Here is a 16447-nt window from a genome sequence, read left to right on the forward strand (position 1 = left end):
AAACAAATTAAAATCCTGTTTTCCTACAATAAGTCAGTAACTCTAAAATCTATTTATAGTAATGAAGGTTATTACTCTTAGTAGTAATCACCCTGAAATCAAACTGTTTCTTTATTGGTTCTATATTTTTTTTAAAAAAAATCTCTTAAAGCAATGCTCTTTTCAAATTTTGGGGGAGCATTCTGGGAAGATGGCAAAGCAAGATGGTCAATTTCAAGACCTAATTTACCCCACAAATAACACAAATCTTTGCCTCAGAGCAAAAATAAACTTGTGAAAAACCAAGCTGACTTGGGGGCAGAACAGAATTCCTCTCTTGATACAACAGGACAAGATCTAAAAGAAGATTTTGAGCCAGGATTAACATATCAGAAGTGCAACCATCTCAAAGCTAAATACTCAGGAACATCCAGTGGGGATCCCTCAGGCTAGCAGCTTCTGTAGCTAATGTCTCTGCTGGAACTATGGTCACTTTCACCTGCCCCACTGTTTTGACCTGCCCAAATGTGGGACTGTATTGACTCCTCTTGTGGAGTGGGGGTTGGAGTTCAGGAGTGATCCTCGAATGTTTAGGAATACAAGGCCCAGCTGTGCTGCTGAGATGCAGCCCTGGGCGAGAAGGAACCAACATCTGGTGAGTGCAGAAGAAGGTGGGTAGGGGCACTGCTGACTGTAGGCACTTGCAGGAGGGTGGAGTTCTTGATTTTAGGTTCCTGGTCAGAGTGGAGAGCTGAAGGGAAGCTTGAGGCACTATCCCCCACCCAGTGATTGGAGGTACTTAAATTAATACCTTCTATTTAATATGTCTTATTTAAAAAAAAAAAAAGACAAGAAGAAGTGGCAAAGAAGAAAAAAAAAAACACCATTGAAATATATTATGTGAATAGGGAAGACCGGAATTCATTTTCAAAAGATGATCCTTTAGCATAAATATTTTCTGACCCCAAAAATAATGTGAAATGGCTCCCTGCCTAAAGAGAATTTATGGAAGAACTCAAAAAAAGAATTCAAATCTTAAATGACAGGCCTTGAGGAAAAACTATAGAAAAACAAATGAAAACCATCCAAGAAAAACAAGATTACCAAAAAACAGTTAACCAATTAGAAAAGGAGGTACAGTGTCTCAAAGATTAAAATAATTTTGAGAAATTAGAATTGGGCAAGAGGAAGCCCTTGAAGCTATGAGGGACCAAGAAAAAGTGAAACAATATAAAGTATGAGATAATAGAACAAAATGGGAAATATAAGAAAAAGAACAGATCTGGAGAAAAGATTAAAAATTGAAAGTATAAAAATAATTGGACTGCCAGTAACTTCTGATCAAAAAGAGAAACTTGACACAATATAAATCCCCAGTAAATAATACTAGAAAATTGTTTTGGAGTGATGCAAACAGGAGGGGAAAGTAGAAATAGAAAAAATCCACTGATCACCACATAAAGAAATCCTTTGTGGAAAACACATAGGAATATAATTGCCAGATTTCAAAACCCCCAAATCAAAGAGCAAATGTTGCAAGAAACAAAAAAAAAAAAAAAAATATATATATATATATATATATATATATATATATATATATATATATATATATTTCAATACACTGGAGGGACAATTAGAATTGTACAAGAATTATCAATAGCTACAATAAAAGACCACAGGTACTAGAAACATATCTACAGAAAGCCAAAAATATCACATCCAGCAAATTTGTCTACAATTTTCAATTTAAAAAAATGAAATTGAGGGAACTTGCAAATTTTCAGAACTTTTTATCAATCACACCTGAACTTAACATAAAATTTAAAATCAAAGAGCCAATATCAAAGAGTAATTTTAAGGAACTTGACATAGACAAAGTGTTTAAACATGAACAATTTGCTTAGGTTTTTGTACATGGACAATGTATACTTTAGGATTAAGATTTCCATCAGCAATAGGGTAGCTCAAAAGAAAGACTGGCAGAGTAAAGCTTAAAAGAGTAACCATATTATACAAATTAGATGCCCAAGGTGGCATTAGGGGGATGAGGGTTCATAGTTACTAAGATCTATTCACCTAGGGAATGGATTCAATTGTCAACACTACATATATACCATGAAGGATATTGTACCTTCTAAAATCCATAAGAAAATAAACAGGGAGGAGTAGGCAGATGGGGAAGCAAAACTCCAGGGAAGAAGACAAAAAAGGAATCCCTGGGTGAGGGGGGAGTTAAGTAATAAAAAGGCAACTTACGGAGCAGAATTTAATGAAGGAATCGGCTGTGATGGGAAAGATATGTGTGTATGCAGGGTATATTTGTGGGGAGATTTATATGTATGTATATATATATACATATATATATATATATATATATATATATATATATATATATATATATATATATATATATATATATATGTTTATAGACATATGTATGTAAATATATCATTTCTTAACTATAGCTTGCTTGTTGTCAGGAGAGGGATTAAATGGAGATAAGTGCTTGTGTCTTTTAGTGTGTATTATTTTTATGAAAAGATATATATATGTACATAAATATACATCTATATGTATATCTATATCTATCTATATTTCTATATATAATATAGAAATATATATATTCTTATCTGATAAATCATAAAGATTTGAACAGCTTTCAGATGAACTAGTCAAGATATTTGTAGTCATATGAAAAATTTCTCACTGTAGATTGGAAAAATTAAACATTAACAATTCTGAGGAATGATCTTTTAAATTGGCTAATGGTCCAGAAAAGGAAAATGACAAATGCTGGAATAAATGTGGAGGGGAAAGGAGATATTAATGCATTGTTAGTGGAATTGTGAGCTGATTCACACATTCTGTAGAGCAAATTGGAACTATCCTCAAAAGGTCCTAAAAATCATATTTAACTTTTGCCCTATACCAATACATGGCATGTCTCCTAAATAGAATTTTTTTTAAGTAGGGAAAGAGCCTATATGTTCAAAAAATGTTATAGCAGTTCATTTTTGTGGACAAAGAATTAAAAGTTGAGGGGATGCTCTTCAACTAGCAATGAGAGAATATATCATGTTAGGTGATTATGTTGAATAATACTTTTATAAGAACATCGTGTAAAATATGCATATATATATATACATATATATAATATATAATATACACACACATATATAAATGTTTATAAAACAACCTATTAGTAGGGTGTTTTCAGTGAGATAAGTTTTCTGTGAGATTGTGCAAAGTGAAATGTCCTGTGTACAAAGCAGTAGCAATGTTGTCATCAATACAATGATTGTGAAGGACTTAGGATGAAAAATGTTATTCACACCAGAGATAGAATTGATTGTGTCATAATACAGATTGAAGCATACGTTTTTATTTTCTTTTTCTTAAGAGGGGAGGGAGGAGATCTGTTTTCTATTGTAGCAACATGACTTTGATGGAAGCATTTTTCATCACTTCACATGTAGCTTCCCTGTGGGGGCGCTAAGGAATGGTTATGATGGGGAGAGAGGAAGGGGAGAATCTGGAACTCCCAATTCTAAATATAAATGTAAAAATGACTGACTTGTAATTAAAGGAAAATATTGAATTTAAAATGGGAAAACTGTGATAATTATTGCATTAAACCCTAATATTGTAGATGAAAATATTGTACCCAGAAATATTAAATATAATATTGAATGAAATAAAAAAGACATTCAATAAACTCTATTATTTTCATGATTTTACCTCAAACAAACCTGAACTGAATAGAAAAATTTACATAGAAGAACCAAAATGAAAAATTAATATCTGTTTTAATAAGACACAGATATATGTATATATGTATAGGTAGTATATGTATTTCTGTGTGTGTGTGTGTGTGAGCACATGTGTGTTTATGGGGTTGTTCATGTGTGTGCATGCTACTCCTTTCTTGGCATATATCCAAGAAGAAGGGGCTAGCACCTTAAAAATACATAGAAATTAAGGGGCAAGGAATAGGATAAGGTGGGGTACACACCTGTGTTTAATTAAATGGCATTGTTATTAAATGAAAACAAAAGGACATTCAAAACACTATATTAATTTCAGAATTTTGTCTCAAGCAAACCTGAATTTAATAGAAAATTTAACATATAAGAACAATATGAAAAATGAATTTATCTGTCTCTTATACATATACATTATGTGTATGTATGTGTGTGTTATTCTTTCTTGGTATATACACATCAGAAAGGGTACAATATCCTTCAAAATCTATAAAGAAAATAAGATGGGAAGTAATAAGATAAGGTGGGGTACAGTAGTGTGTGTAATTGAATGGCAATGGGGTAAGGTGTGCAGATTAATACGAATGGGATAAAGAGGAAAGTATGGGATTGGGGGAAAAGATAAAAATGATATCCATGGTGGTTGGGTAGGGGAGGGGACAGCTGGTAAAGCCTAAGTCAAAAAGAAGAATAAGCAGGGATGGGGAAAAGAAGCCATAAATACTAATGTAATACCAATGTCCGAAGTAAAATTTAATAGGAAAAAATATAGAAGTAATAATCCCCAAATTCCGACAAGTCAAAGATTTAATCAAGAAACAAATCTACATTGTTTTTCAGTCATAATAATGTTTTAGAAGTATGTGTAAATATGTATAGGTGCATGGATAGATATATATATATATATATATATATATATATATATATATATATATATATATATATATATATATATATATATATATATTGTATACATGAATATGTATGTAGGTATATATATATATATATGTTGTATACATGAATATGTATGTAGGTATATATATATATATACATATATATATATACATATATACATGTATGTGTGTGTACATATATATATATATACATGTATATGTGTGTACACACACATAGATGTATATCTGCAAGCCTCCCTGGAGATATGAGGAGAGGAGTGAAAAATACAAAAAAAAAAGAAAAATACACACAGCAGAGAACAAAAGTAAACCCAAGAGAAATAAAAGAAAAAATGGACTGTTAGGAATATAATGCCTTCTATTATTAAATATGTTTTCTTGAACTAGAAATTTATTCTTACATATTTTGAATCCTTCACAATGTTTTACTTGGCACATGAAAAGATTTTGCTTAGCTTTGTTTTACTTGTTTTTATTTTCTTATTTTATGTTTATGTTTCAAATGAATATATATATATATATATATATATATATATATATATATATATATATATATATATATATATATATATATATATATGAAAGAAAATTATTTTAAGATGCTAAATTATTGAACCCTTTGAAAAAGAAAAAATGTTAAATTGGTTTTCCCAATTCCATGAAAGAAAATTATTTTAAGATGCTAAATTATTGAACCCTTTGAAAAAGAAAAAATATGTTAAATTGGTTTTCCAAATTCCATTTATCCTAATCCTTTAATTGTGAAAACTACAGGATTTTTCTTCCCATCACCTTTGTGTCATTAGAATAAAAAATAATTTCAAAAAAAAAAAGCATTAATATAGAGATTATTTTTAAAACAATCAGATTTTGACTAAAGTGTTCCAGGTTACAAAGAGAGAGTCAACAAGAAGATTACTAAACACCTTTTCACCATTAAATTATCATTAACTTAAAGGACTGATACTTGTGGATTTAAAAAAAATACAGCTTTAAAACACAGCCTTTAATCTTTTAAAAACACAAAACTTTAAAACCAGTATCGAAATTTTTTTTATTATTTGGCAAAAAAAATCATCTTTTTTGAAAAATAAATCCCCCAAATAAATAAGCATGAAATTTTACATTGTCACTTTAGGATAAAGAACAAGAAGGGGGATGGGGAAATCACTAACCATTGGAAAGAAGTCTTCAGTAGAACTTTCCGAAGACTCTGTATTTTCAGTAAAATATATTGATCTTCTTCTAGGAAGTACCACAGAAGTATAAACAAATTCATTATTCATTAGCTCCAGAAAGGGACCTGTAGTAAATCTGTTGAGTAAAATTTTATTCTTTAGTTTTTCATTCATTAGTCTGCAATAAGTAGCCTCTCATTAGTTCTGTGAACATTTTACAACACATAAATGGGTAGTAATTTTCTTAATGTTTGGATTTTTTTAAAATACTGTCATAATTGTGATTTTTCCTTAAAAAGTTTCTTGACTATGAAAACAATGAGATTATGTTATAAAAGTTTTTTATAATTATATGTTATAAAAGTTTTTTTTTACATAATTGAATTATTTCTAGTTGACTAGTTTTCTAGTTGACATTAATATATGTATATGTATTTATATATATTTATATATGTATAATCACCCAGTTAACCCACATTTTCCATTGAGGTCATAGATATGATCCTTAATGCTTTGTTATATTCCAAATGGAAATCTTCAAAAGCAATGTAAATTTATATGATTTTTTCTTCCTGTCTGTGTTTAGGTGTACCTCTATTCTTGAGAAAAGAATTTTCTGTACCTCTCTTGCTCTGCCTCCAACTCTTCATGTACGGTGTTTCTTTTGCGGAATTTAGCTTTCAGTTGTTGAATCTAAACCAAATGGAAAACAAAGAATAAAGTTCACAAATATGTTTGACTCCATCCTGAAAATTATAAGACTTTTGTTGTCATATTCTGTTAGCTTTCATTTTAATTTCAGACAGTGATTAAGAGGGCACTTCTAAATTGCAAAAAAGTAGATTCTAACTTTGAAATGAGTCATGCTCAAGATCAGCTGAATTGCATTTCAATTGGAGAAAAACAAATAAAAACAACAACAATAAAAAAAAACAACTCTATTTCAATTGGAGATTAGTTCACTAGTTCTCATCCTTCAGTTTTGTCTTCTTAGATTATTATAAACATATCAAATAAAATTTTGAAAAAAAATTACCTCCAGACGCTTTCAAAATGTTTTCTTCCAATTCAAATTTTGGTTGAAAAACACACAAAAACTAAAACGACTCACCTTTTTTTTTAATTGAATATTGTACCAATTATTAAAAAAATCACTTGAGAGTATATATGGTTATTTTTGCTTATGATTTCAAAAATGTTATATAGGCACCTTGAGTGGTAAACAGAATAGATTTGGGAGAGAGAGTTGAAACATGAATGATTATATGAAAACTTTAAAATAAAAGTTTTGTTTATTACATAGAGCAACCATGGCTGGACATCCTTCATAGTTCCCAATGTTATGCTATTTATTTTATTAATTAACAAGGGGAAATATGATTTTTCTATTAAAAATCACACTTACGTAGGAGGAAAGAACCAATAGAGGGAAGATGCTATGAGGTAGAGAGTACCTCATTTGTAGTTTAGTTCAGGAAAGGATTCAAGTTCACATCACATCAGAGAAAGAGGGAACATAAAGGCAGAAACTTTATGATGTGGAGATTGACTTGAACATAGTAGAAAAGACAGTCTGAGAAAGATTGGGTTCCTATCATAGGTATCTTAAAGATACTAACCAAGTAATCTAAGCACATTATGGTTGCCTTAACTATGGTCATAAAACTATCTGGGAAACTAAGTATTCTAAATGGATAGATAATTTAACATTTTTTCTGACAAGGGAAGAAAATAATGTATTTTCAGAATTCACATCAGTGGGCAATAATTTCTTTTCTTCTTTCTTTATTTTTTAAGGTGATACCAAGCTTAAGGAGACTAAAAGGTAGAGGGAAAAATTCTAAAGAAAAAGATTCTGAATTTATAATAGGGGGAAAATGATAAATCTGCATTTACATGGAAATATTTTAAAATATAAAAGTGATAAATTAAATAACCTTTAATAATGGATTGATTTTTTTTAGTTTTCCTTTAGTCTCTTCCTTCACTTGTTTTTTAACATTTGGTCCATATTGTTCTACTTGACTGTAGTTATGTATTTCTAATTGACACTTAAGACGCAGCATGTCGAATTTCAGTTTCAAGGTTTCTACTGTTTCTTCTTGAAGACATCTATTTATAGATTCCATATGTCTATTTGTGGAAGATACAGTTTTTGAAGCATCGAATTGTTGCTGAAGATCTTCATCATGTTTCTATAAGGTATCAGTTTAGCAAAGTATAGAAGTAAATATCTTTTGACTTAAATAATCATTTAAAATTAAGATTAAATTAGTCTTAATTGTAAGCTTTAAGAAAGTGTTTCTTTATCCTTATCTTATAGCTATAAAATATTTTCCTAAAGCGATTATTAAAGCAAATTAAGAAATTCAAAACAAAAGTAAGATTGAAAGAAGAAACCACAAAATTACTTTACTAGCTTCTATATAAAGTTGAAATAATCCACATTTATTACTTTATTCTATAGTTTCTTCTGGGTTCTTTCTTTTGTTATAACTCTTTAATCTCCACCTCTTAATACATGATTAGATACCAAGCCAATTCACATAAGATGGATATCAACAAAACCTTCTTAAGTTATGTTAGGCTTATAGCAACAATAGATATTAAAAGGATTTGCAAAGAAATATGATTCCCTTTTTATCACTCTAACAAGACTGATTCTAAGGGTCAGAGTTGATTAGAAAAAAGAAAATCAATCTAAACTAATTAGAATGTCAAGGAGAGATGTGCAATTGCAGTACCAGAAAAAATAGTATGTTTCTCATCTGCAAAACTCTGGTATCAGTGCCCAAGGAATATACAACATCAACAGGCGCCCTCTTAATATTCCTTAAGTGGCACAACAATCTAAACCAATAAACTAAGCAGGATAGCTACCTGTTTTCCTTCAGCCCCAGGGACTAGAGGACTGAGTGAAATATCTGATACAAAAAAAAAATATGACATTACTGAGTTCTAAAGAGGCCAAATTCTATGCATGTTAAGATGCCAATTCTGTTCGATAAATATTGATGAAAACTGCAAGACACCAAATGATTGACAGTAAAATAAAATGTTTCTAGTCACTTGTCATTATTTTAAAAAATGATGGGGTAAGTGTAGCAACTCCCAATTTTACCTACAAAATCTAAGATACATGTGAAAAATTCATAAGGACATTCTCTTTGCCAAAAGGTATCTTTATTTATGAGAAGAATTGACAGATACAATGAAGACCTAAAATAGGTAGCAGGAGGGGTTAAACATAAATAGATTTGGGAGAGCAATAGAGTTAGCAAAAAATTAGTATTTGAAAGAAACCATTAAAGAAATATTCTAGGAGCCATCAGTAGACCATTGAATGGCAGGCTAAATCCATAGAGGAATTTAGTAGTCTAACCAGAGTCAGCTATATTAAGGAGAAAGATCATTAAAAGGAAGTTGCAAAGGGGGAGGGAGAGCCTATCTCCTAGCTGGCTTACTCCTAAAAAGGACTTAGCAGAAATCTTCATAAGTCTTGAGGGCCATGGAATGTTAAGGTATAAGACCCTTTTCTCCATGGAGTACTTTGGGAATCTAGTCTGGCTCAGCTTCTCTATCCCTCCTGCTGGTGGCAGGCCTTCTGAGAAGTCAGGAGACATGTCTAACCTTGCTGATTACTAGTATCAAGAATCTTTGGAGGAAGGCACAATTACAGACTTCTAAGAAATGTGTCTGGAGGACATCAGCCAGACATTCTATTATCTGTTACCTGCTATCTGAATACTTTTGTACATGATGCCTTGATTATTGTTCGAATTTAGATGTAGCAAGAATCTCACTGAATACTTAGGCATTTGTACCCCAATAGGTAAACTTTAGGTATATTAACCCTGATGTAATCCTGAATAGATTAAACTCTGCTGAGTCCCGCCTATCCCCTCCTTGTTTATGAATCAGGACAGAGGGCTGACACCTGTAGCTCTCCTATGAGCAGATCTGAACAATAAGCACACCTTTCAGCGAGTAAATATAAACTTGGGTTTTCTCAGGGAAGGAGGACAAGTAATACAGAAGAGTTGGGAAGATAAAAGTTATATATTGAGATATTGGGACTGTTAAAGATATTCTGAGAAAACATGATTCCCATCAGGGCTTTATCAAACTGTCTGGGGAGTTTCCATCATAGGTATCTTAATGATACCAATTAAAACAGTCTGGGCCCATCAAACCTGCCTTAACTATCATAAACAAGACAGTCTGAGAATCTAAGAACCTAAGTTGAGCATTTTACGATTTCCTGAGAAGGAAAGAGTTTCAGAAATCACATGGGTAGCATCACTACTATTTAACACTTACATAGCACCACTTTGCAAATGTTAGCTCATTTAAGCACTTCTATTTTTCAAAAGCTCTTCAAATCTCCCCCAATTTCTGGTGATGTAAAATATCAGAGTTGGGGAAATGTTTCAATATTATCAAAATCTAGCATCTTAAAAAAAAGCAAAAAAAGAAAAACATCTCTCCATGTATTCATTTATTTGTTATTCTTTCAGCAGGAGGAAAATCTTTCCTTCCCTAAAATAGAAAAGCAATATATGCAGAATACTATACTGGAAAGATTATAAACCCTTTACTGGTGGAATGAAATGAAAATCTTCCAAGTATGTCAGCCCTTTCTCTCAAACAAATTAAAATCCTGTTTTCCTACAATAAGTCAGTAACTCTAAAATCTATTTAAAGTAATGAAGGTTCTTACTCTTAGTAGTAATCACCCTGAAATCAAACTGTTTCTTTATTGGTTCTATATATTTTAAAAAATCTCTTAAAGCAATGCTCTTTTCAAATTTTGGGGGAGCATTCTGGGAAGATGGCAAAGCAAGATGGTCAATTTCAAGGCCTAATTTACCCCACAAATAAGACAAATCTTTGCCTCAGAGCAAACATAGACTTGTGAAAAACCAAGCTGACTTGGGGGCAGAATAGAATTCCTCTCTTGATACAACAGGACAAGATCTAAAGGAAGATTTTGGGCCAGGATTAACATATCAGAAGTGCAACCATCTCAAAGCTAAATACTCAGGAACATCCAGTGGGGATCCCTCAGGCTAGCAGCTTATGTGGCTAATGTCTCTGCTGGAACTATGGTCACTATCACCTGCCCCACTGTTTTGATCTGCCCAAATGTGGGACTGTATTGACTCCTCTTGTGGAGTGGGGGTTGGAGTTCAGGAGTGATCCTTGAATGTTTAGGAATACAAGGCCCAGCTGTGCTGCTGAGATGCAGCCCTGGGCGAGAAGGAACCAACATCTGGTGAGTGCAGAAGCAGGTGGGTAGGGGCACTGCTGACTGTAGGCACTTGCAGGAGGGTGGAGTTCTTGATTTTAGGTTCCTGGTCAGAGTGGAGAGCTGAAGGGAAGCTTGAGGCACTATCCCCCACCCAGTGATTGGAGGTACTTAAATTAATACCTTCTATTTAAATATGTCTTATTAAAAAAAAAAAAAGACAAGAATAAGTGGCAAAGAAGAAAAAAAACTACCATTGAAATATATTATGTGAATAGGGAAGACCGGAATTCATTTTCAAAAGATGATCCTTTAGCATAAATATTTTCTGACCCCAAAAATAATGTGAAATGGCTCCCTGCCTAAAGAGAATTTATGGAAGAACTCAAAAAAGAATTCAAATCTTAAATGACAGGCCTTGAGGAAAAACTATAGAAAAACAAATGAAAACCATCCAAGAAAAACAAGATTACCAAAAAACAGTTAACCAATTAGAAAAGGAGGTACAGTGTCTCAAAGATTAAAATAATTTTGAGAAATTAGAATTGGGCAAGAGGAAGCCCTTGAAGCTATGAGGGACCAAGAAAAAGTGAAACAATATAAAGTATGAGATAATAGAACAAAATGGGAAATATAAGAAAAAGAACAGATCTGGAGAAAAGATTAAAAATTGAAAGTATAAAAATAATTGGACTGCCAGTAACTTCTGATCAAAAAGAGAAACTTGACACAATATAAATCCCCAGTAAATAATACTAGAAAATTGTTTTGGAGTGATGCAAACAGGAGGGGAAAGTAGAAATAGAAAAAATCCACTGATCACCACCTAAAGAAATCCTTTGTGGAAAACACATAGGAATATAATTGCCAGATTTCAAAACCCCCAAATCAAAGAGCAAATGTTGCAAGAAACAAAAAAAATATATATATATATATATTTCAATACACTGGAGGGACAATTAGAATTGTACAAGAATTATCAATAGGTACAATAAAAGACCACAGGTACTAGAAACATATCTACAGAAAACCAAAAATATCACATCCAGCAAATTTATTTACAATTTTCAATTTAAAAAAATGAAATTGAAGGAACTTGCAAATTTTCAGAACTTTTTTATCAATCACACCTGAACTTAACATAAAATTTAAAATCAAAGAGCCAATATCAAAGAGTAATTTTAAGGAACTTGACATAGACAAAGTGTTTAAACATGAACAATTTGCTTAGGTTTTTGTACATGGACAATGTATACTTTAGGATTAAGATTTCCATCAGCTTTCAGAAGAACTAGTCAAGATATTTGTAGTCATATGAAAAATTTCTCACTGTAGATTGGAAAAATTAAACATCAACAATTCTGAGGAATGATCTTTTAAATTGGCTAATGGTCCAGAAAAGGAAAATGACAAATGCTGGAATAAATGTGGAGGGGAAAGGAGATATTAATGCATTGTTAATGGAATTGTGAGCTGATTCACACATTCTGTAGAGCAAATTGGAACTATCCTCAAAAGGTCCTAAAAATCATATTTAACTTTTTCCCTATACCAATACATGGCATGTCTCCTAAATAGAATTTTTTTAAGTAGGGAAAGAGCCTATATGTTCAAAAAATGTTATAGCAGTTCATTTTTGTGGACAAAGAATTAAAAGTTGAGGGGATGCTCTTCAACTAGCAATGAGAGAATATATCATGTTAGGTGATTATGTTGAATAATACTTTTATAAGAACATCGTGTAATACATATATATATATATATATATACATATATATAATATATAATATACACACACATATATAAATGTTTATAAAACAACCTATTAGTAGGGTGTTTTCAGTGAGATAAGTTTTCTGTGAGATTGTGCAAAGTGAAATGTCCTGTGTACAAAGCAGTAGCAATGTTCTCATCAACACAATGATTGTGAAGGACTTAGGATGAAAAATGTTATTCACACCAGAGATAGAATTGATTGTGTCATAATACAGATTGAAGCATACGTTTTTATTTTCTTTTTCTTAAGAGGGGAGGGAGGAGATCTGTTTTCTATTGTAGCAACATGACTTTGATGGAAGCATTTTTCATCACTTCACATGTAGCTTCCCTGTGGGGGCGCTAAGGAATGGTTATGATGGGGAGAGAGGAAGGGGAGAATCTGGAACTCCCAATTCTAAATATAAATGTAAAAATGACTGACTTGTAATTAAAGGAAAATATTGAATTTAAAATGGGAAAACTGTGATAATTATTGCATTAAACCCTAATATTGTAGATGAAAATATTGTACCCAGAAAAATTAAATATAATATTGAATGAAATAAAAAAGACATTCAATAAACTCTATTATTTTCATGATTTTACCTCAAACAAACCTGAACTGAATAGAAAAATTTACATAGAAGAAGCAAAATGAAAAATTAATATCTGTTTTATACAGACACAGATATATGTATAGGTAGTATATGTATTTCTGTGTGTGTGTGTGTGAGCACATGTGTGTTTATGGGGTTGTTCATGTGTGTGCATGCTACTCCTTTCTTGGCATATATCCAAGAAGAAGGGGCTAGCACCTTAAAATCCATAGAAATTAAGGGGCAAGGAATAGGATAAGGTGGGGTACACACCTGTGTTTAATTAAATGGCATTGTTATTAAATGAAAACAAAAGGACATTCAAAACACTATATAAATTTCAGAATTTTGTCTCAAGCAAACCTGAATTTAATAGAAAATTTAACATATAAGAACAATATGAAAAATGAATTTATCTGTCTCTTATACACATACATTATGTGTATGTATGTGTGTGTTATTCTTTCTTGGTATATACACATCAGAAAGGGTACAATATCCTTCAAAATCTATAAAGAAAATAAGATGGGAAGTAATAAGATAAGGTGGGGTACAGTAGTGTGTGTAATTGAATGGCAATGGGGTAAGGTGTGCAGATTAATACGAATGGGATAAAGAGGAAAGTATGGGATTGGGCGAAAAGATAAAAATGATATCTATGGTGGTTGGGTAGGGGAGGGGACAGCTGCTAAAGCCTAAGTCAAAAAGAACAATAAGCAGGGATGGGGAAAAGAAGCCATAAATACTAATGTAATACCAATGTCCGAAGTAAAATTTAATAGGAAAAAATATAGAAGTAATAATCCCCAAATTCCGACTAGTCAAAGATTTAATCAAGAAACAAATCTACATTGTTTTTCAGTCATAATAATGTTTTAGAAGTATGTGTAAATATGTATAGGTGCATGGATATATATATATATATATATATATATATATATATATATATATATATATATATATATACACATATATATATATATATATATATATATATATATGTATATATATATATATATATATATATATATATATATATATATATATATATATATATATATATATATATATATATATATATATATATATATATACACACACACATGTATATGTGTGTACACACACATAGATGTATATCTGCAAGCCTCCCTGGAGATATGAAGAGAGGAGTGAAAAATACAAAAAAAAAAAGAAAAATACACAGCAGAGAACAAAAGTAAACCCAAGAGAAATAAAAGAAAAAATGGACTGTTAGGAATATAATGCCTTCTATTATTAAATATGTTTTCTTGAACTAGAAATTTATTCTTACATATTTTGAATCCTTCACAATGTTTTACTTGGCACATGAAAAGATTTTGCTTTGCTTTGTTTTACTTGTTTTTATTTTCTTATTTTATGTTTATGTTTCAAATGAATATATATATATATATATATATATGAAAGAAAATTATTTTAAGATGCTAAATTATTGAACCCTTTGAAAAAGAAAAAATGTTAAATTGGTTTTCCCAATTCCATGAAAGAAAATTATTTTAAGATGCTAAATTATTGAACACTTTGAAAAAGAAAAAATATGTTAAATTGGTTTTCCCAATTCCATTCATCCTAATCCTTTAATTGTGAAAACTACAGGATTTTTCTTCCCATCACCTTTGTGTCATTAGAATAAAAAATAATTTCAAAAAAAAAAGCATTAATATGGAGATTATTTTTAAAACAATCAGATTTTGACTAAAGTGTTCCAGGTTACAAAGAGTCAAAAAGATTACTAAACACCTTTTCACCATTAAATTATCATTAACTTAAAGGACTGATACTTGTGGATTTAAAAAAAAATACAGCTTTAAAACACAGCCTTTAATTTTTTAAAAACACAAAACTTTAAAATCATTATCGAAATTTTTTTTATTATTTGGCAAAAAAAATCATCTTTTTTGAAAAATAAATCCCCCAAATAAATAAGCATGAAATTTTACATTGTCACTTTAGGATAAAGAACAAGAAGGGGGGGAAAAATCACTAACCATTCGAAAGAAGTCTTCAGTAGAACTTTCCGAAGACTCTGTATTTTCTGTAAAATATATTGATCTTCTTCTAGGAAGTACCACAGAAGTATCAACAAATTCATTATTCATTGGCTCCAGAAAGGGACCTGTAGTAAATCTGTTGAGTAAAATTTTATTCTTTACTTTTTCATTCATTAGTCTGCAATAAGTAGCCTCTCATTACTTCTGTGAACATTTTACAACACATAAATGGGTAATAATTTTCTTAATGTTTGGATTTTTTTAAAATACTGTCATAATTGTGATTTTTCCTTAAAAAGTTTCTTGACTCTGAAAACAATGAGATTATGTTATAAAAGTTTTTTATAATTATATGTTATAAAAGTTTTTTTTACATAATTGAATTATTTCTAGTTGACTAGTTTTCTAGTTGACATTAATATATGTATATGTATTTATATATATTTATATATGTATAATCACTCAGTTAACCCACATTTTCCATTGAGGTCATAGATATGATCCTTAATGCTTTGTTATATTCCAAATGGAAATCTTCAAAAGCAATGTAAATTTATATGATTTTTTCTTCCTGTCTGTGTTTAGGTGTACCTGTATTCTTGAGAAAAGAATTTTCTGTACCTCTCTTGCTCTGCCTCCAACTCTTCATGTACGGTGTTTCTTTTGCGGAATTTAGCTTTCAGTTGTTGAATCTAAACCAAATGGAAAACAAAGAATAAAGTTCACAAATATGTTTGACTCCATCCTGAAAATTATAAGACTTTTGTTCTCATATTCTGTTAGCTTTCATTTTAATTTCAGACAGTGATTAAGAGGGCACTTCTAAATTGCAAAAAAGTAGATTCTAACTTTGAAATGAGTCATGATCAAGATCAGCTGAATTGCATTTCAATTGGAGAAAAACAAATAAAAACAACAACAATAAAAAAAACAACTCTATTTCAATTGGAGATTAGTTCACTAGTTCTCATCCTTCAGTTTTG

At 30.7% G+C, this 16447-nt stretch overlaps 1 protein-coding gene and 2 long non-coding RNA genes across 5 annotated transcripts in view; 2 read left to right on the forward strand and 1 right to left on the reverse strand.

Moving 5' to 3' along the window:
- LOC141544657 (uncharacterized) overlaps positions 1-16447 on the forward strand; it is a 95200-nt gene that overhangs the window by 18672 nt on the left and 60081 nt on the right. The window lies entirely within an intron of this gene.
- The window catches only part of LOC141544655 (uncharacterized), a 160977-nt gene that overhangs the window by 12555 nt on the left and 131975 nt on the right, over positions 1-16447 (reverse strand). Inside the window, exons 39-43 of the mRNA XM_074271052.1 lie at positions 16086-16156; positions 15462-15600; positions 7770-8027; positions 6455-6525; positions 5830-5968 (exon numbers count right to left, since the gene is read on the reverse strand). Coding sequence (XP_074127153.1) covers positions 5830-5968; positions 6455-6525; positions 7770-8027; positions 15462-15600; positions 16086-16156 — 678 coding nt within the window. The remainder of the gene's footprint in view (positions 1-5829; positions 5969-6454; positions 6526-7769; positions 8028-15461; positions 15601-16085; positions 16157-16447) is intronic.
- Positions 7941-16207, forward strand: LOC141544658 (uncharacterized). Its single transcript, XR_012482741.1, has 2 exons — positions 7941-8034; positions 16050-16207. It is a non-coding gene; the product is annotated as an uncharacterized LOC141544658 (long non-coding RNA).

Source organism: Sminthopsis crassicaudata, chromosome 5 (genome assembly GCF_048593235.1).
Source record: "Sminthopsis crassicaudata isolate SCR6 chromosome 5, ASM4859323v1, whole genome shotgun sequence".
NCBI lineage: Eukaryota > Metazoa > Chordata > Mammalia > Dasyuromorphia > Dasyuridae > Sminthopsis > Sminthopsis crassicaudata.